The sequence below is a fragment of the Cyrtonyx montezumae genome, unplaced genomic scaffold, assembly GCF_038088225.1.
Source record: "Cyrtonyx montezumae isolate F1298 unplaced genomic scaffold, pur_monq_1.0 scaffold_8, whole genome shotgun sequence".
NCBI classification, from domain to species: domain Eukaryota; kingdom Metazoa; phylum Chordata; class Aves; order Galliformes; family Odontophoridae; genus Cyrtonyx; species Cyrtonyx montezumae.
This window is the reverse complement of record NW_027072089.1, coordinates 65,306,856-65,329,385: the sequence shown is the minus strand read 5'-3', so window position 1 is coordinate 65,329,385 and position 22,530 is coordinate 65,306,856. Positions and strand designations below refer to the sequence as shown.

The 22,530-nt window shown below is 34.5% G+C and overlaps 2 protein-coding genes across 2 annotated transcripts in view; both read right to left on the bottom strand.

Moving 5' to 3' along the window:
- DDC (dopa decarboxylase) overlaps positions 1–22,530 on the bottom strand; it is a 512,652-nt gene that overhangs the window by 272,087 nt on the left and 218,035 nt on the right. The gene's annotated exons all lie outside the window — the stretch shown is intronic.
- On the bottom strand, positions 1,766–22,502 carry ZPBP (zona pellucida binding protein). The gene is given in 11 exon segments (XM_065752663.1): positions 1,766–1,846; positions 5,517–5,527; positions 5,601–5,748; positions 7,238–7,260; positions 9,686–9,904; positions 11,155–11,249; positions 11,251–11,302; positions 17,052–17,177; positions 19,093–19,154; positions 20,524–20,592; positions 22,459–22,502. Coding segments are annotated over 11 exon segments (930 nt in total).

Sequence of the window (22,530 nt, the reverse complement as noted above, 5' to 3'; positions counted from 1 at the left end):
GGCAAAACTTTATAACCACTTACTTTACTTTTTCCAGTATGTTGTAAAGGGTGAATTAAAATGAATTTTACTTATCAAGACCAAAATATATCATTTCAGTACTCTGCTAAAATGCATATAAATGCCCAGAGAAGAAAGTCAGGTTTTTTGTGTGTATAAATCCCAATTAAAGGCACATCAGTTTTTTTATTATTACCCCACATAGTACAGGTACAATGCTATAAGTGCCTTTAATTGTTGGAATGGTTGGAAACTGTCAAAACCAGAGCTTTCTGGTTTTGAAATACAGTAGAAAGGTAGATATATAAAAAATGTAAAAATACTGTTTAATTTATATTCCTATTGCCTTAAAAAGCCTGCGTTCATTTCAGAGGGTAATTGTCAAACTAATTTGCTCTCCATACTGTAGTAAGCCCTGTGTGCTGCTATTACTTGTTAAGTTGGTTTATTTTACCAAAAGAAATCCCGTATTTTTGCGAGGTAATAATGCATAATGTGCTTTCTCTTTAGCCATTGATACTTCGAACTAATGCTGACTAACACAGTGCTGTCATGATTGGGAAATCATTAAGATCATATAAGAACGTGCAGTACTCCAACCAAACGTAATGACTCCTCTCATTTGCGGTCCATTTATTTCTTGTTACCAAATGAAAATAAGGACCAGGAAGCTTTCAGTCATTCTGTGGATTACAGTGAAACAGAATTGGAGTTCCTGACTAACTGCTAGATGTTTTTTTTTTTTAACATGCTCTTTCTCAGCTGTTCATTTTCAAGCAGTATTTGACAAAAATATCGATTTTATATGTTCTGTTAGTTATGCTGTTTATACTAATGTTCAACCAACAAGCAGTTTCATGTTTAAAAAATATTTCTTAGAACTAGTACAGTATTTTTAAGTCCTTTTTTGAGAAGAAAATATGTGGAGATGCACTTTTTAGACCTGAGGTTCACACTTGTGCTTTAAAACACAATTATATGCAAACCTCATTTTTTCAGATGGCAGACAGCTAAAAAATGACCTACACACATCTAGCTCATGGTCATACAACTGAGAGAGGGAATCATAAATAGGATTTAAAGCAGAACTCTTACAGAATACCAATTTAAATGAGGCTACTAATGAGTAATAACAAGGATTTTAACTTCATCGACTTGTTAATTCTTGACACTCTTAGAAAAGAATAAGTGCTATAAAAATTGTCATTATATGTTATAGTTTGTTCAGGTAAGAGCACGTTATGCTGCAACTGGTATCTTTAAAGATAGAATAGATGCATGACCTAAGTAAAATCTTGTTATTTGAAAAGAATACTATTCCAGTTCACCTTGGAAGAAAGTTTTGTTAATGTTTTTGTACCTGGGCCTATACTGAGCTATTCAGTACAGCTCTCCTAACCAAAGACTGAACAGTTGGGTAGATGAAAGCTGCTATATAGTGCCCTTACACTAGTCTATGTCAACAGGAGATGACTGTAACCTAACTATGCAAAACAGCCCTACCTTCTTTTTTTCTTCTTCTGATTTAAATAGTTAATTATCTTTACTGCTCTTAACCTGGTGGGTAATTACAAAGACCTTAAAAATGAAGTACGTAATGCAAACTAGAACATAAAGATGAATCATTATTTCTTAAAAACAAGTGTATTCTACTGATGTAACCAAAACAAACTGTACTCAGGTAAATATTTAAATAAAAATATTTATTAATATTACTGGGTTAAAATGATTGAGAGCTCTTGCAGCTTTGCCAGTCATTCTACTGTTAGCACTTCGTTGCTCCATATATCAAACTGTTGTTGCACTGAAGACAGTAAATTCCATAACTAGGATTGCATGATCTTGGCTGCATATAGGGACAGAAAAAAAATCAAGGAATTTCAATGGCATTATTACAGAACTGTTTGCATTTGAAAAGGAAAAGATGTTTTTTTTCCCCCATTTGAGCTATTTGGTTACATCTCAAACTTATCCTCTACAACTATCTTCAATTTGTCAATGTTAGCCTTTGTTTAGGAAAGCAATTTAATGAACAGCATTAGTATTCAGTATGCAGGGGTGTTTAAGACTTTCCATCCTTTTACAGAGTCCATGTTTAACTGGTTATTTGGTTTTGCATAGCTTAATAACAACTTCTTAGTCACTGTGGCACAAACCTTCAGCAGAACTTTCAATATCTGGATTACCTCCATTTGTTGAAGCTGGCAGAATTCAGTTGATTCTTAGTGGGCTGTTATACCTTACCTAAGATTTTTTGCCACTTCTATTGACTATAAAAGATTTTAGAGGTCTTAGGAAATACAAGCAGGAGGGAGTCCTTTGCAGATGGCATCTACACTTTGCATTTTTAGTACATTATAATCTAGACAAATCAAGATGGCTTTACAGGAAAGAGAAAGCTTTATGAATATACATAAGCAAAAGCATCTACTGGTATACCACAGGAATAACTATATACTTTTTGTCAAAGCTTATAGATACACTTCTAGAAAATGATTCAGATTCTTTTGTTTATTTAATTGGAACAAGGTAGCTAGCCCTTTACTGCAACAGGATACAAAGGTTGTTCTTCTGTTGTGCAGTCTGCTATCGAGGGGACAGCATAAAAAGGATAATGGAACCTTAACTAGATGTCTTGTAGCTCACTTATACAGCTGCTGGGAACTAACTTCTCTTCATCCTTTTCAATGACTGAAAACTCCTACTGGTAGTAAACCATCACTTTGAAAGTATGAGCCTGACATGAAACTAAGTATTATAAAAATACTAGAGGATACAGAACAAATAAAACTGAACATCCTCCTGTTTTGACATATGAAAACTAGAGTAAGTTTTTGTTTATGAATCACGCAATATATATACTTTTTGGTTTTTTTTTCTCCATGTTAAGGGGTCTATGCCATACTCTTTACAATTCTGTCACATCCTTATTGAGATCAGAAGCATAGAAACATATGTTTCCATATTCCAAAACAGAACTGGCATATGCATGGGTAACACAATTATCTGAGGTTCACAATGCATCTGTGGTGACACAATACGGCTGGTGCTAACCTACGGCTGATGGTTAAGAAATGCATTATACATTTTTCAGAAATGAGAAAAAGAATCAGTTTACTGAACAGGTGGTCAGATTCCTATACTATATAAGATCTCATGAATGAACACATGCATGTATGTAGAAAATAATTCAACTTGATGTGGTTTTACAGTGAAGACAAATACTTAATCAATCTGAAAGCACCTGATATGACAGCACATGCAAATTCAATAAACTGCAGAAAACTACAACTAGAAGAGAAATTTTAAAAGGACTACAGAACAATGCATAAAGAAGAAATAAGAGTAGGAGAGAAATTGATAAAGGGATTGCTCTTGGACCATTTTTACTATTTCCTTTTTCACTAACAAGGTTATTAGAAGTTCTTAGCACCAAATAAATGCAGTAATTGTGTAAAAGGTTCTGGTAAGAACTCATCTGAAACACCCTGCTAAAGCATCTATGTGCAAGAAAATTAAACTCAAAATGGGGCATGTGAGATGAAGGTTTGTCAAATGCAGTTTCTTATAAAAGTAGATGAAAGTGGTTATCTTATTCTGACTGTAAAATAGAAGAAAAAATTTGTGTAATTTAAAGGCCAGTCTCTATACTAGAGCAAATTAATAGAAACTTTCTGTGAATTACTTCAGATTAGAAGCTGGATCTTCTAACGACAGAGTCAACAAGATCAAAACTTCCAAATATTTTTAAAATGGACCTTAAATCTCTTAACAGAATGACATCACCTGGTTCCTGCAACTCCAAGGGAAGATAGTGGACCACTGAAGAAACTGAACTCTGCTTCATGGAAATATATTTTTGAAAATGCTTCTATGAGTGCTTGCATGTTTTCAGGAAAAAAAAAATACAAAACAACCACAATCAGGCACAGAGAGTATAACTAGGCATGTGTCTAAGACACAAAGCAATTCTCCCATGTTAGCACAGTCTTTTGAGAACTACTATGAAATTTGAGACACTGAAAAGAAACGTTGAGAACTTCTAGTGGACAGACAGTAGTTACGCTGTGCAGAGGCCATAACCCAAAACATGACCTAAAAGACTGAACTTTATTTCAATGAAGTTTTCATCAGAAAGTGGTTGGAATCTTCTAGCTGTTCCTAAGGCAGGGTTGACAGAATTGTTTACAGATATACTAACACATAACAAGAAGTAACAGGTATAAACAAAATCAAGGGAGACTATGAAAATTTAAGCTTTCTAATGGTAAGGATTTTGAATACTGAGTTACATGTCCTTAGAAGTCTGTGAAGTCTGTCCTTCGAGCTTTTTAAGATCATGAAGGACACATCCATCCATCAGGAAAAACTGAAGCTCCTATCTTGTTTTGAGGCAGAATGATGGACTGGAGTATAGCAGAGGACTCTCAGCTATATTGCTCTTTCAGCTGTATGTGCTGTTCGGGATTCTGGCAAAGGAGAAGATTAATTATACCAAGAGGTTAATGAAAGAGAAGAGTGTGTCTGAGAATGCTGACAGAATGACATCTGCAGCATGGGAAGTAGTAAGCAGACACGTTTCAGGACTGTTTCAGACTTAGCCATTTCAGAAGTGAAATCTTGCCTCCATATCTGCCAAAGATGCATCTGTTATGAACAGCTGAATAGTGATCAGCTTCTTGGTTTGACACTGGTGTAGAGCTGTGTAACATTTCCTCCTAGAGCAGGAAATAAATAAGACGGTGGCAGCTAAAACAACAGTATTATTTTTCGCTACTGATATTAAACGGCCATCAGAGCTAAGACAAAAAATGATCTTTTGTAGAAGAAAGGAATATAAGTTAGTTTAGAATGGACTAAGATACAGCAGGGCAGAAGACCAAATCAAAACAGCAGTCTTTACAAAACAGATCACCCTTTAGGATGAAGATATGCTTTTCTAAACTTGATTTTCAAGTATCTTTCCTTTAAATCACGTGCATTGATACTTCGTATACAAACAAGAAACGCACTACATTTGGTATATATCTCATCCTTCCTAAAATTATGCCTTTCTCATAAAGACAACAAATGGGAAGAAAAAAACAACCTGCATATGGAAACATTTCCTATGTCCTACAATTTTAGAATTGTCTCTTGTTTGTGTTTTCTCCCATATTCTGAATATTTATTTTTTGAAATTGTAGTCCATTCTGTTAACAGTCTTTGATAAGTAATCCAGTGTTTCTTACAACAGTTCTAGCTGTGTAAAGAACTATCTGCATAAAAGGCTTGGCCACAAATTTATACTCTACAAATCTGTCTCCTGATGTTCCTGTTCAGCACATGGGAATCATATGAATGCCTTTTTTTTCTGAGGGAAATTCAATCTGGCAAAGCCATTTAAAACATAAATCAACAAGTTCTTAGGAAAGTTCTACCCAAGTACTAACCTGAGCTCGTACTGTTTACCCTGACAGACTTGATGGGATCGCATCCCAAAAAACAATTTGGATTAACAAGTTCATAAATTTCACACAGCAAAGTACTCTGTTCAATCAGAGAATGAAACACTGTAACAGTATTTAATGCCTGTAAGATAAATGAATTTTGTCACTTACCACAACACTCTGGGCAGTCTGGTTGCCTTTCAGCATTCACTTCATATCCTGGATAGCAACAATCAACCCACACCACTTGCAGTGTACCTTCAATGTAGTACATTTCAGGCAATGGTTCAGAACGTTTCTTCCTAATTTCCACCTCTTGCTTAAAAATCTATGAGGTACTTTGCTTAAATTGAAACCAATAATTATTTTTTTTCAGAATCACTGATGCAAAGAGATCAAAACAGAAGATAGACCATGAAACATGGGTGTGAGTTGGGATTAAGATTTAAAGGCCATATTTCTAAATCTTTTGATTGTAGCAGGTAGGTAGAATGGAAACAGGAAGGCAATCTGATATTCTTTGATATGTTGTTTTTAATTTAGATAAACCTTGCTCAATTAATGCAATCTCTCTAAATGTGTTCAGGATTATATAAATACAACCATTAAAGCTAATCCAGCTTTAACTCAAGCTGGATTATAGCATTAAGGATGGATTATAGCATTAAAGCTATCCTGCGTTAGGTATCTGTAGCTCATCAGTAGTTTTGCAGCTTCTTCTATACCGGTAGCATTAATTAGGTCCAATTATATTTCATGATTTCCATCCATGTTGATTATCTGTGTTCAATAAAAAGAAAATACACAAATCACAAAAATGGCAAAAATAACTGCATTTATACATTCTTATTTTGATCTTCTTGTCTGTATGAAAAAGATAACTTTCACCATAAGCTTGCCACAAATGTATGCTTTTTTCACTGGACAGGATGGAAACTCTTAAATGAGTACCACATATTTTAGACTCCCTTGCCCATGCAGTCGAATCCCAAAGAATGACTTACATACCTGATATTTATTGACAGTGGATGAAAAATAGTAGATGCTTCAGAACAGCGTTCAAAACCAACATTATATTGAACAGAGCGAGTATCTATAATGAGCATACTGTGAGGGAGCTGCTTAGAGCTAGGCGACAGAAAAAAACACTGAGGTCACAAGTGTCTTGAGCTTTCCTTTTTAAGTCACTGCAGTACTTTAGGTCAGGTTGCAGAGCAGTATAATCATGATCCACATTTTCCTAGGAAGTATCCCCCTCCTAAGAGTCTATAAGGCATATCTTCCTCCTATCCTTCCTTTCACTTCCTCCTTTGCCTTTGAGGAATCTCTAAATCAAAGTAAACCTGATAAGCAAAAGTTTGACTTCTATTTCTCTGCTGTGAGGGCCATAATCTTCAAGGAGCTAATACTTCAGCAGATTGCAGCATCACTTTGATGTGATGGAAAGGCATGCCACTGCAAAAACAGCATGTGTAATATTTGCAAGACGGGTCCAAAAATTCCTGATCATCTTGCTACTGTTAGTATCCTTAAAATATTTTCCTTAATACAAACTGATAGTGTGATCTGCCTTACCCATATGGGCAATGGAATATTGGTAATTTTAGCTGAATTTAATACTTTTTTTTAAATTTAGAACTAAAACTCCCCTATTGGTTTATTTACTAACCAAACTTCGTTCCATATTTTATCTTGATATTATACTATATAATTATAGACTATTATGTTAGTTGTAATTTTATTCCTCTGTCTACTTTACATCGTGTAATCTATGAGCTGCATCACAAGCTTAGTGGAAATTGTCAATTGTTTTCTGCGTCTAAGCAAGTAACTGTAATGAAATAGAGTCTGTTTACAGAAGAACAAAGTCAATGAAATCAATATTTCTATTTACTTGTTTAATATTATAATAATTTCTGATGCAAGTGTTCAGGAACTTCACATCTCTGACTTGTAAGATTTAAAAAAAAAATAATTCAACCTCCAACAGACATTATGTCTATTTAAGTACATTGCATATACTTAAATATATCATGGGAAATCTTCATTTGTAAATTCTGATGGCAAGGAAACATGATGGATGCTTCCCAGATATACAGATATACAAATCCTTTCAAAACTAAACTAAACTAAACTAAACCAGACTAAACTAAACTGAAATAAATAATACAATACAATACAATACAATAAAAACCATAAAATAAAATAAAGCTTCTCTCTCTCTATTTGCATAGGTATTATTAAGGTTTTATAAAAACAGATTCTGAAACAATCAGCCAGGAATCCTATGAGTTCAAGCTTCTGACTGTTCAAGGAACAGACTCCATGTTTTCTCTCAAGAACAACTTCAGCAATACCAGTGTTTTTAATGATTTTCTAATTTCCCCCACTGATCTCTTCCTGTGCCCATATCTCAGTTCCATATACTCACACACTCAACCCATTCCATCCTCATAGGAATCTCTATGAGATACTAAACCAAAGGAAAACTTTCAGTATGGACTGAAGAAAAAAATGTAGTGTCATTTTAGTCAATCAATTTGCATGAGATCACATTCCTCATCAACTATTACTATTATGATAAGGTAAAAGCCTGAGATGTGCTTAAGAAGCTGCTGGCCTACTTTCCAGAACTGACACTTGATTAATCTGCCATAATAGGAATAACATTATCTGTTAACATATTAATATAACTTCTTATAAGAAATCAGAGAAGTAATTCTGAAACACCAAAACTGCTTAGAAATGAAGAAGTACTGATACCTCAAGGTGCTGAAGAGTGTGTAGTTTACCATTGGATTTTATCAAAATATAAATTCACCTAAATCTCTAACTGCAGAAGTTCTCCTCCTGATGGCAGAAAAGCTTCCAAGTATTGCTTATTTATGAAGTCTGCACATTGGCTAAATCTCACTTATATCATCTCAGCAAACCTAGAATTACCCTGAACTAATGACACTCTTCACATCAGTGCTATCCACTACAGTTACCATCTTCAGAGAAACACAACTAATAGTTTCACTGTTTTGGAAAGTGGAAAACAAAGAGAAACTGATGTACTTTGTTCGGAAAGAGATATTTTCAAACTGCACAGCTTGATATATATTGACTAATATAATATATCTGAAAACAATGGCCTTTTTAGAGCTGAAATAATTAAGAGTAAGCTCAATAAAGCTATATATATGTATGTTCTTACCCATATTCAGCTCAGCAATTAGAAACTAGGTATGTTTTTAATAACAAAGTTTTCAAGAGAACTAGACACATACTGGGTCTGCTTTGCTTATTATTTCATCCCTCTTTCACATCATAATGGATATAGGACTTTTTTTCATATGGTTTCAGAGCTCGGAAGGAATACTACGAAAACAAGACTCAATAAAATAATATCTTCTTTGCATTGACACAACACTGAGAACTCTGACTTTCACAGCTGATGCATTTAGTGAAAAGCTGTTAATAGAAACATTTTAAGAAAATTAATGTCTGTTGTGGTGAAAATGTATTTGTAGCACATTAATTTTATGAAAGGATGGTAAGTAACTGATATATATAAATATATTTTAATATCATATATATTAGATATAATGTTTATAATTATTACAATATTCAGTGACAGTAAGAAGGTTTAAATATCCCATAGCGTAGTGACATATAACAGAGCTACCTAATTATTTTCTTTTAGTTGTGACTAAAGGAAACTGAAAATTACCAAAGTCAACACAGTATTTTTGCAAACCAGTTTTACCCACATCTCCCTTGCACATCTTTTGTTTCAGAAAAACTGGAAAATTATTAAATTTCCCTCTTACACTGTTGCCACTTAAAGAAGGAACTGTACTGGGACTCATCTCAATTTACTCCAAACCACATCCATAGAGAGATTTATACCTCTATAACAGTTGACAAGAGGAAGGTCATCTAGGAAGTTATGGAACACAATGCATCACTTTTCTTCCCATGATAGTGCGGAACAAGGAACATGATAAAGTTTTATGATACAAAATAAAACAAACACATTGATCTATGTGCAGTTATAAAAAGTTCTGAACTCTTATGAAATAATGTAAAAGACACATTTTTGAGCAGAGTAGCTCTCTTTTTGTTACTGACATCAACTTCATATGCAATACCTTGAAGCATTTCTACAGTCAAAGAACTTAGGTACAAAAAACACTTTCTGCATGTAACCAGTTAAGTTCCATTAGGTATAAAATATCTAACCATTCCCAAAATCCAAACTAGATTTTTACCTGAAAACGTAAAGAACATTTCATTATGTAGGCCTCCTCTCTGCATTCCTACATGGTGGCATTCTGACTTAATGAATGTAACCTCACATGAAAGGTCAGCAACAAGCTTGTTTAGTATCTAAAACAATGCCTATCCAAAAGAAGCATTATAAAAACTATTGCAGGGGGTGGCGTGATACTGGACTCTCAATTCATAGTAATACCGAGGATCAGAATAAGCTGCAGAAAAAAATACAAAGATGATGAGGAAAATGTATGAAAAAATGAGTTATTCACATACTTGAAAATAAAATTGTCAATTTCAATCTTTAATTTATAAACAAAATTAATTTGAACTATTTTTAATGATAAAATAATTAATGCTGGGCTAGTAGAAACACTTAAGAAACTTTTCAACCCCATATTCTTAATTATATCCATAGTTTACTTACTACTTATAACAAGTAAACTACAGTAGAAGTATCAAGAATATGAAAGCTAAGGTTAAGAAGCATGTTAGAAACTATCCTGTAGTATTAAATGTTATAGCAGTGTGTTTACTCTCCTAAGTCAACTACCACAAAGAAAGTATTTTTAAGGACGTAAAAACTGAATAGAAATTCCTCCTCTACCAATGTAAGTGCCTGAAAAGGCTACCACACAGATACGAAATTTACTTTTAAGGAAGATTCAGCTATTCAAACTTTACTGCAAAGCTATGTGCACAATCAGGCATCTTTCACAAATATAATGTACCATCAAATGTATGGTTCTAGTTATTTCATGATAACCACTCTACTTATCCAAAGCTTAATATGAGCTAGATAATAATAGAATGCTGAATAGAAAACAGAAGTAAAAGAATGAAGAATAAGGGACACAGTGTGGGTAGAAATATAGAAATAAGGAGGGACATTTGCAGAGAAAAAAAATGAAAGAACAGAAATCAAACCAGCTGAAAGGAAAAAAAAATGATAGAATGACAGAATGGTCTATGTCAGAAGGAACTAATTTATTAATTTATTTATTTATTTATTATGTAATTAATTGATACATAATTAAAAATTCAAAATCACATTGAATTAATAATTAATTCATTAACCTATGTGAAAGAAATCCATGAGGCTGTGCTAAAATTCATCTCCTATAGAATAATTTCATTTTAAATCATAATATTTTTATTTTATTAAGGACTACTGCCTATTTCTATTTTCTGCACTCCACTATGTGTTATGATTCTCTTTTAAAAAGAACTGTATTCGTAAATTTCTTAGTCAAATAGTGAGCTTCATTGCAGGCTCTGTAAATGCCATTAAATTAACTGCCTGGTAGCAGTTATTACCTGATATTTAAAACAATTTGTGCAGAGAAACCAAATGTGTTCACCTCTCTGAGTTAAATTCTAAATAAGCACGCCTTCTTCATGAGTAGCAACATACATTTAAAAAGAAAATCTTTAAGGTACCAGCACACTTACCAAGGTTAATAACTTACCATAATAAGATATTTTATTGTGAGTCTTGTATCAGGTTGTGCAGCTATAAGCTTATAAACAAGGGAACAAGTGTAAACTCCACTCAGATCTGAAGTGTCTCAATATTAAAGTTCCCGTTGGTGATATTTGCACACTGCTATTTTCTGGTAAAATGTAACAAAATAACTTTAGCAGTCATCATGAGAAAATGCAGAAAGAGTCCAAATGGTTATGTCCTCTTAAAATGTGCACAGCATAATAATGTTATGAATTCAGCTGAAGGCTCAGGACTCAGAACCTAAGGCTGACAGGGTCTCAGGTAGTTCAGCATTACACAGATATGGTTATTGCTGCTGCTTTTATGTACTAGTTCACAAAGCAGCCCTAAAAACCTGTTTTTATTAAACCTCCGATATCTATTGTTCTCTCCAATACCCACTCCCAGATAAAAAAAGGAAAAAGTGAACAAATAATCTTTACAGTTTTAACTTTCTACACTCAAAGTGAGTGGTAACATTTTGGTCTCTAAGATCAAAAGCCTTAGGGTGGCGGCCTAAATCTTAACACAGTTCAATGCAGATCAGAAGTGGAATCCTACTTTCAAGTACAAATCATATGCATGTCTATTTAATTAGTATTTTTTACAGAAAACAGAAATAACTATTTGGGCTGTCATGTTAAGCCTTACAACTCTCCCATGTAGCCTGCTTGCAGGTTATGTGATGACAGCTGATGAGCCCTTCCCTGACTTGAAGAGTCCTCAGACAGTGATGATATGCCCAAGGGTTTCTTAAATAGTAGCTTATCTTGGTTGCTGTCAAATAAAACCTTAGGAATCACTGGGTTAGCACAGATCATAATAGACCTGAAGGTAAAATTATCACTTTGATAAAATATTTTGAAAATAGATTGTTTTGCTTTCTGGAGAAAAGGGAAAGAAAATAATATCGTGTATGTAAACTAAGACAATTAGTGTGGTGTGAAAAACATGTATTTTTCTGACTGAAAAAGTCAATCTTAAGGACATGAGATGTATATGAAACACATTTTAGGGTCCCTACTTCAGACCAGTCCTAATCTGCTTTAACGAGCAGAACATGTATTATCTCTCAAAGCTAACTTTTCCAATTAGCTTTATCCAAAAGGAATCCAGTTTCTGCACCCAACAAACAGTTCATGATCCAAACAAAATGCTGAAAGTGAGCAAAATTAAACAATTTACGTCAAAGCCACACTCCTATTCAAACTAGCAAACTACTGTTACTCTGGATGCATGCTGATTTTCCTGCTATACAATTTGAAGGAAGATATTAAGAAAAATAGCTTGATCAAAGTGCTTCTTTTCACACACCTGGCAGAAGCATGTGGGACAACTTTGTTCCCCAAGATGGAGCTGTTTTATAAAGATGAGAATTCAAGTCCTGGTTTAGATAGATAGATAGATAGATAGATAGATAGATAGATAGATAGACAGACAGACAGACAGACAGACAGACAGACAGACAGACAGACAGATAGATAGATAGATAGATAGATAGATAGATAGATAGATAAACTAACTATTAAAAAGGCTGAAAGTACAAATTCTTACTTGCAGTGTTTGGGATTCCATAATAACTTAGGTTCTCACATTAATGGGACACATAATTATCAGATTTAGGAGGATGAAGAGCTTTTTAATCCAATGATGAACAGGATGCTAAGTCTATAAACTAGGATGTCATTTGCTAATGAAAGCTGAAATAGCCAGCAGATTAATATTGTCAGAAAACCAGAATAGATTTAAGAATGTAGTTCTGTTCTTTGGTGTATCCAGCTGCCCTGTGCAATAAGCACCATTAACTGACTTGATAGCTGGTGCACCTTTAAGACATATCACAACCAGCTCTGCTGTACCTACAAAATCCATTACAAAATTTGAAAGATGACAAGGAGTCCACAAAATACAAAGCTTGGACATCCAGTGAAGAGATTATATCACAAAATTTTTTTGAAAATGCATCACTAGAAATAGGAAAGTAAAGGATTCTTCTTAAGCCACTGGTTTGACTTTAGCATTTTATCCTACCTTGAACAATGATTACCTTCTATAACAGAAAGGAACAGAACTTTTGAACAGTAATTCTTAATTGTTTTAATGGTATGTCCATTTGGATCAAAAAATCAAAAACCTATTTTATTTTTCTTCTTAGTGTTATAAAGGAAACTACACTAAGCATCCCTTGCTTCGTGGGAGTATCTGGATGAATACTGCCTACTTATATGAATTTGAATTCATGAAAAAGACTGTTACCTTGAAGTGAAACTTTAAAAACAATTTATTTATGCATTTTTTTCTTGAATGTAGCGCTTTTTTCCATGTTATTCTGCTGCAGCAGGGTAAGTAAGATGAGTTTGGATTTCAGGTCACATTTTGTGATGTAAATGACATGTATAAACAATATGATTTAATATGCCTCTCTTACACAAGAGGCATTTCATATATGTGATGGACAAGAGATGCGACCAAGTTCAGAGTTTCTTTGTGGTTGACATAAATTGGCATGATGTGAAATAAAAGAGAAGTTATTTTTTAGTTTGTTCTACAAGTTAGACAACAGGATCTGTGTATACATTAGGTGATAATGTCTATAAAAAAACAGGAATTTCCCTGGAAGTGTTTCAAAAACACCACTTTCTTACTCTTTCCTGAGAATGAATTCATAATTATACATTTCCATTGAAAGGATTATTTTCTTTCATATGAACACACTGAGATAAAGTATCATGTAATGCTTTTGAATCCTACTTTCCTTATAGTATGGACATTCACTATGATAGACTAATATTAGAGACTAGCTGGATGCACAAAGGCCTGTGTGATTTTTCCCAGTTAAAGAGAATTCGACCCCTTGTAAAAGAAGACCTGGCAAAAAAATTCTACACAACAAACAGTTAATAAACTAGAAACTCAAAAGTGTTTGTTTATACTTGAGTTGAAACAGAATGAATGTTGACAACATCCTTAGGAAACTAAGAACTATCTTTGTGTCTGAAGTTGAAGTCTTCTCATTACTATATTCTTTCAACATTTTTTCCTAAAAACTCTCACATCTCTATAAAAATCTTTGTCAGGAAAGCACAGTCTTGGTGGGTTTTTTTGTTTGTTTTTGGGTTTTTTTTTAACTGTATTTTGCCCTCCTGCTTCTGATCTAGCACAGCTAAAGTTTCTAGTCATCCACGTCTGGCACAACAACTTGAGATATTACTGAAGCAATCTTCGGGAAAAGATTTAAACTTGTCAAATGAAAGTCTGAGGTCTCCATGGTCTTCTCTTCTGCATAGTTAACTCTGTCGAAACTGTCATTTGAGTAAGCAGAAGCCAGAGGACTGAAAAGGACAATTTTTGTTAATTGTGAATCAGGAGGCTGCCTTCCGTCTGATCAGATTAAGCTCAGGACATATACACATGACAATGTATCTGATAATGTGTTTGTCATGCATCACAGAGTAGGCATCAAAGTATATCATTTACAAGGCAGGACAACACAGCTAACCACTACGTATTCATTTCAAGAGAGATTAACATTTTCATGTAAAGAGACATAGCCCACAAGCTTAAGTATAAGCAAAAACATCTATAACTGTGAGGCAAAGAATGCTATAAATTCATCCTCAAGGTTAAGCCTGTTATCAGATTGAGAGCAAAACCAGTGTAGTGTCAGATGTTATAGAAATTTGAAATGCTCTGTGATGAAGGCTGGCATGTAGCGGATTAAGAATCACTATGATATCAGCAGTACTTCAGATCACATAACAGGAAAAGGCACTTGAAAATACACAAACACCAAGGATGGAGGTAAAAATTAAGAAGAAAGTGAACAGAATTTAGAAACACTGCCATTGTGAGTATTTAATAACCTAAACTATAAACTAAACTAAAAGATTAAACAGGTTTAAAATTAATCACAATGTACAGAAATTACATTAAAGAATAAATGGGACATATATGGAAGGAAATAAAAAACAGAACTTGGTTTCCCTTCTCAGACTTGGAAAGATATTGCTCATGAGCAAGTCATGATCTCTAAGAAATCTTCTTCATTACGTGAGAATTGTAAAAAAAGTATTCCAACACATTCCACAAAGAAACAGCAATTAGTAGTTTTCCTGCTACACTAGCAGAATAGGAGGATGGTTTCATTGGAAGCATTTTTATGAAAAGTAATGTTTACCTTAAACTAGTCATTAAGCAATTAATCAGAAATTGACCTTGGTAATGGATGCAAAGAGCCAACATAGACACATGCAATAGAAGAGCAACAAAAGTGTCAGCCCAAGGATGGGGGGAGCTGAATGACTCAGAGACAAAGGCGTAGTATGTAGTAAACATTCTTTGTTTCACTCATTCCTGGTAAGAACTGCCTTTCAGCTATTTCCCAGGCTCAACCAGAGCCTAAGGGAGATCATACTGGGAAAGGGAAGTATGATGTTAGGGACTTATTGAAGTGATACACAAGTTAATAGACTAGAATGAGATTGTCTATTCTGATGGTGATGTCCTCCCCAAAGATCAGAAAGAGGCAAATAATACACTCATCTTCCAAACAGACCAGAGGACACAGGGAATCACAAGTCAGATGTCTTCATCTCAAACCCTGTCAAGATGGAACTGACGGACTCCATTTCCAGATCCGTGAATGCCAAAACTGTTTATTAACAGGCAGTACAGATGAAAAACTGGATGGATCTCATTTAGAAGATTGCTTGATAGTTCAATTTGTAACATCAGTACCACTACCAGTATCTTTACCACTGACCTACATCACAGAACAGAATGACTTCTTGTCAAGTACGTAAAAGAAATCAAATTGCACAAGTGCAATCCTGCACTTGGAACAGAGTAAGAGTAGCATATACAGTTGCAGTATACTGTTGCAGACAGGACTTTTGGTAGCAGCCCTGCAAAAAAAAGGAGCCGGGAATCCAGGTGGATCCTGAAAGTGACTCAGAAGCACACTTTTGTAGCAGTGAAGGCTAACTGAGTGCTGGGCTGCATCAGCAATAGTAGAGCCAGCAATGTAAAGTAAGTGATTATTCTCAGCTCTCATTTGGGCACTATAGAACATCGTGTTCAGGTTGAACTCTTCAGTACAAGACAGATGCTAACAAACTGGAGTGAGTCAAACAGGAAGCCTATAAGATGATCAAGGAGATGGAGCACAGGACAAGAGGCACTGGAAACTAGGATTTGTATCCCAGAGAAATCTAGGGAGGGAAATGCAGTGCTTCACTACCTAAGGGGAGCTACAGGAAAGAATAAGCCATACCCTTTAAGAGGTACATCACAAAAAGACAAGCAGCAATAATGAAAAATTGGGATGAGGTAAATTATGTGTGATAATGTGAAATAAAATTGAAGAATTTCCAGAGAAAGGAGAAAAAATGTACATGGAGATATGGATATAGAGATATACAGATACTCCAAACTCCAGAGGTCAAGGCGATATGCAACTTCATGTCTGAAGGTAGCCTGTCATTGAGCAGGAGTTTGGCTAGATCACACTGCCTATGACTAGTATTCTATCCTTATGTAACACTCCCAACTGTCTCTCAGTGCAGCAAAGAATGTCAACCTCAGCCTCAGTTGCTTACGTTACACCTTGTCTTGTCTAGCAGCCTTCAGAGATGCCATCATTTTCTACAGAGATCTCCAGTGCTTTGTTCTGGTTATCTTGAATTTTTATCCAAAAATGTGAAAGTTTATCATTTATATGTATACTGTATATCATTTATGCAACATACATACAAACACTGAAGTCTTGTCAGTTCTCCTCCATTCACAGTTCTCTCTGTCTTTCCAGCTATGTTTTTTTTAGGGGAAGGAGGAGGGTAAAAGAGTGTAGAGGGCCGTGTAAGAAAATAAATTCTTACCTGAAGAAAGATAACCACCTGGTCCATTCCACCAGAATACTGGATCAATCATTTCTGAATTTTGCAGATGATTTGTAATATGTAAAATATGTGGACTGCTGTGATCCAGCTTGACATAAACCTTAACTGAAAAAAGTTTTATCATTAGCATTAAATGCTTATCACTGCTATCCTACCAGTGAGATACAAGATTTTAAGACTTTTAATTGTATTTAAAGCTTTTATTTTAAAATTATTATTTTATTTAATAAAATTAAGAATTTTAACGTTACTATATACGTAATTTCATTATGTACAGTTTGTTTCCCCTCCTAATGACATTCTGCAAAGCATTTGCATTCTTCAGAAGCATGAGATGCTACATATTTATACTCCAGAGTACTCCAAACTTGAATATATTGTGCTATCCTAATGACTTTGAAAAGCCACAGCTACTGTAAACACTACAACCACTACATTTGTGGTCTAGAGAATCTGACTTAATAAGTGAAATTGAATCAAATGTACAAATTGCCATTTATTTTACAATGCCATTCAGATTCCCTGCAGGTGGAAAGCTGTTTAGGTGTTTGTTGTGGGAAGGAAATAACATTTAGAAAAACAGTTTTCACTTTTCCATTATGTCAAGTAGTGGTAATGGCACAACAGTTTTCTGTCCCCTTCAAGGATGATTGTTTCCTTTCATTAAAAAATGAAAAGCCTCTTAACATCACAGCACAGTATTAGACTACTTAAACAGAATACAGACATAAATATTAACATTTGATGCAGAAAAATAAATTTAGAATTTTTATGGTATTAAGATCGGAGGAATGTCCACCGCAGCTAATAATAAGCTTGTTACAGTGGCTTATATTTCAGAAAACAGAAATGTGTATCTTTTTAACTGTATAACAGAATACCATGGAAATAAACATCATTTGCAGGTGTTATTTCAGTTTGTTACTCAGAAAGGACTGATGGGAGGAGGACACATCCCAGTCTTTCTAATCAGAAATGCCTTGTGTCAGCACCTTTCATTATTTTTACCATATAAAGGTATACCTTCATTTGTTTATGATGTTAGTTCTGGGTGGGAAGAGCAGCATGATACAAGGCACAAATGGAAAATTAAAGGACTATATACTTCAAGTATAGTCCTCACAAAGAGGAAAAAAAAATAAACTCAGATTTCTAGTTCATCTCCATATACACTGAATGAAAACAAGTATTTTCAAAGTTTTATCTGTGACCTTGAAAGTGTATCTCTCATTTTACAATTGAGCACAACAGTCTTGACGAAACTCTCTGACCAGATGTTCTGTTCTGAATCTGAGTAGTTTGACAGAGAGATTTACAAAAAGGAATATTTATCTAAAAGCATTTCATTGTTAAATTCCCAATTATAAGTTTGTTTGTTCCCCTTGGCTGGCAAAAGCAATTCTGTATTCACAAGCTGAGTCCAACCATCAAGTTCATTGAGTCCAACCCTCCTGCCAAAGCAGGCTCCCTAGACCTGGTTGCACAGGTAGGTGTCAAAGTGGGTCTTGAACATCTCCTGAGAAGGAGACACCACAACAGCCTTTAATCTTCAGATTTTCGAATAGCTGCTTTATTTAGAAATAAAGTGATAAAGTTAAATTAAATTTAATAAGTGGTTGATTTTTTAACTTTTCTTAATTTTTATTGTAGAATATAACATAAACCTCAAGTCTCAGGTTCTGTGTACACAGAAAGAGAAAAGAAGCAGGAATATCTACAGTGGAAGAAAACAGTATTTCAGGGTAAACACCTTACAGTCAGAATGATGAGTACAAAGAATATTTTTATTTTTATTAGAATTATGGAAAATATTTATCTTCATTTAAAAAAAATTACAAGAATATAAAAAATTAAGTGGTAGGAATATGAGCTGTTATGGCCTACTAAGTATACATGTCAGTCCAGAATTGTAGTTAATAAAAGCATTTAAAATAATTTACCAACACGAAATATGATGGAGAAGGGCACTTTTGTAGAAGGCATATTTTAACTGAAATTGTTTACTTTTAAAGAAAAATACCTGGAAATAAGATGAATCCTACTATTTTTAAGCTATCACTTCTTGACTCTGTGCTTCTCAAGTTAAAAGATAAAACAATTGCATCAACACAAATATTACATTTCTCTGAGAAAGCAAACATGCTTCAGGTCAGTCTACACCCCTTATGGACTTGTTGTTCAACAGACATTAACTTTGTATTTGTCTAAGGTCCTATGCAGGGCAGGTTTCTCAATAAGGCAAGGAAAAGCAATGACCAAGGGTTGACACAGTAAAGAACCCTCATTCTGAACAACACTTTAATAAGTGTTGTTTTAACAAGCTTTAAATATGCTTCTAATTGTTACAGAAGAACTGTCACATTTTAAATGAAGCCTCTCTATAATGACAGTAATGGGAATCGGCACTGTCCAAAAAGGGGATGAGATTTAGCTGCGTTTTTACGATACACTCAGTCTGAAGGTCAGTCCATCTGTGTACTGATCACTAACAAGGCAACAAACATAGTTTTTGTTATTCCAGTGATTTTCTTAATTTCCTCTGTGAAATTAAAATACAAGCTGGTTGTTTTAATTTGCATTGCTTCTACTTAAAAAAAAAAAAAAAAAAAAAAAAACCTTTCATAACAATTGAAAAGCTCTGCAAGATATGCAAAGCTTCTGAAAGAAAACTGAATGATGGTGGGCAGTCTCAGGTGGGCAATCTAACACAAGTCAGATCTGATTTTCTTTTACAGGTATTCTAGATATGCTGAAGACAGCGAGCAGAAAGTGAACGCTGGCTAGCAGACCTCAGCATTTTGTGTTCTTTGTCTCCACCTCCTGTTTAGAAAGAACATGGGTTAGTGGGAGTTAAGGCATGTGTGTGAGATTTAATTCTGCAGGGGAAACTGGGAAAGCAAGTAAATAACAGAGGAATACAAAGTCTCCAACACAAAAGACTGTGATGAAATACTAAGCATACAATTAGTAGAAATTATTTCACACAGATGGGCTAAACAGTTGTGTAGCACCAACTGTGCTTGTTGCTAACTTAGATTCAATAGTTACCAAGTAAAACCAGCAGCAAATAGTCCAGTCAACTCATTTTCGATTGTACATGAAAAAGACTGGGTCAACTCCCAGCTTTGCTTTGATTTACCTTGATTAGAACAGTAATGGGAAATCACCAATTCGCTACGTCTATTATAAAGCTGGTAACTGTACTCCCTTACCATACATTGTTACTATGGAAAACAGAAGGAAGTCAGACTATACAGCAATCAGGACAAGATAATCAAGGTTTAGAAGAATTGTCTTTTTTTGTTAGTTGAGAATATAAACAGAATATTCTATTCAAAATACTTACAGAGTCGAAAAAGAAAACTGAAAGAAAACAACAAGGAGCATCATATCTGATGGATTTCTGCAGCTAAAAGTATAACTTACTTCATAACACTGCTTCACCAAGTACCATTTCACAGCTTCTTTTGTTTTGAGGAGTAAAATATTTTCAAATACCTTAATTTTCCCCAGAGACCTCCTAGAAGGATTGGAGGGTTTAAATTACAAAATAAATCAGATTTGAAACTCAGTTTGAAATATTTATATTGTCTTCCAGAACTCTGCTGCACTGCCAGGAACAGAACTCATTGCTCACTGAAACTCAGTTTGAAAAAGAACACGATCTGGTTCTTCATTGCTTTGATTATAATAAGAGCATACTAGTTTACATCCAATTATAAATCCTATCTGAACCATAGGCTGTTTTAAAATTCTTTCTGTCAATATTATCTGTCCATATGATCAGTTATGTACTGCAATTGGAAAGGAAAAATACAATCAACCCAAACCAAACAATGAGAAAAACTGTTAACAACTGTCCTATACAGAAAAGATTCAGAGATTATGAAAAGGCAGCAGAACAAATGTTCCTAAGTTAAGCACTACAGACAGATGATATAGGAGCAGATACATAACTCTTCATGGGATGTTTAAGGCACTAACCATAAAAGGGAAACAGTGATTTTCTACTGTGGTAATTTAAACCCAAAGATGGAGCTCCTGCTCTTCTAATTCTAAAGAATTAAAATAAGTTGAAAGAATGTAGTTACTGAAGGAAGATAGTGTAAAAAACTACAGAAATTAGTTGTTTTGATATCATTAAGGCCATCACATTTGCCTGCTCTTTCATGTGCCGTCTGTTCAGTCAGTAAATGCTTCTGTCCACACATGAATCTGACCTCAATACACTTTTTCCCTCACTTTCTGTACTGTCTTTACTTTTTTTTTTCTTTTTAAGCCTTTTTTCAGGTTTCCTACTTGAATTCCTTTCCTCTCCTACCAATTGCTTTAGTTTAAATGGCTCTTCCTCAGGCAGTCTCTAGCACAAATGATCTTCTCATTTTCACTCACTAGTTTAAGAGTGCATACAATCAATTTAAACAGATTCTTATCGCAGAAGAAGTATTAAGAGGTCATTCCAAAGAAAATGTAGCAAAAAACACAATAAAGATAGGGCAAAATAAGAGCTAAAACTGCATTTTAAAGTCATTAAATACACTATTCCATCTCCTCAAATTGCAACAGCACTTATGAAGCAATGGGAAAAGCCAAGTTTCATTCATTTTTGAGAAAAATAAAGGTAATTTCTTTATTAATTCTCTCCACATAAGCTTTTCTAAACAGACCAATGGACAGGGTGTGATTCTTCCTTGTATTGCATTTCTTACAGGCATAACACGAGCTGTAAGCAGCAGATCCTTTTGCAGATGAATACAGATGAAGAAAACTTGTTTTGTAGCACTATCAGATACAAAGCAGTGAAGTCATTCATCTCCAATTCTGAGGAAAACTCCAAAGCTTTCTGGTAACTACTGGAACTTGAAGGAATTCATTCCCCTATCTATGTTGATGTATATGGTATCTATGTTACCTGAGTATCTATTTAGTTCATCAGCGGACTCTAAAATCTAAACTTAACAGCCTTACTTCTAACTTATGTCACTGATTCAGTTACGGAGTTCAATTAAGTGTAAAATGTTAACACTTAGTTTTGCTGCATTTAAAGTCTACTTATCTGAAGTATTAATTCTACCCAAAGCAGAAGTACCCAAAGTAAAGAGAAATGATGCTCGTGTATTTCTGAGGAGTTCTGTCTGCAGGGGAAAAGTCTCAGTGCTAGATCACAAGCACAAATAGATTGAATTTGCAGACACACAAAGCCCCCCTTCTCCTCCCTGTTCAACTGTGCTATGCAAAGGGGTCCCTTCTCACTCCCTGCCCAAAGGAAGAATCTGGTTAGGTTAACACTGACTACAGGAGCACTGAGTTGAAAGGGAATGCCACTACCCAGCTCTAATTTCCGCATAAAGCAATTCAACCACTTCATAAAATACTTTATCCTCACCGTTTTAGTCTTAAGATGAACACTACAGTAACAAAATTAGTCATCTTCAGAGTAATTAATCAGAAGATGATA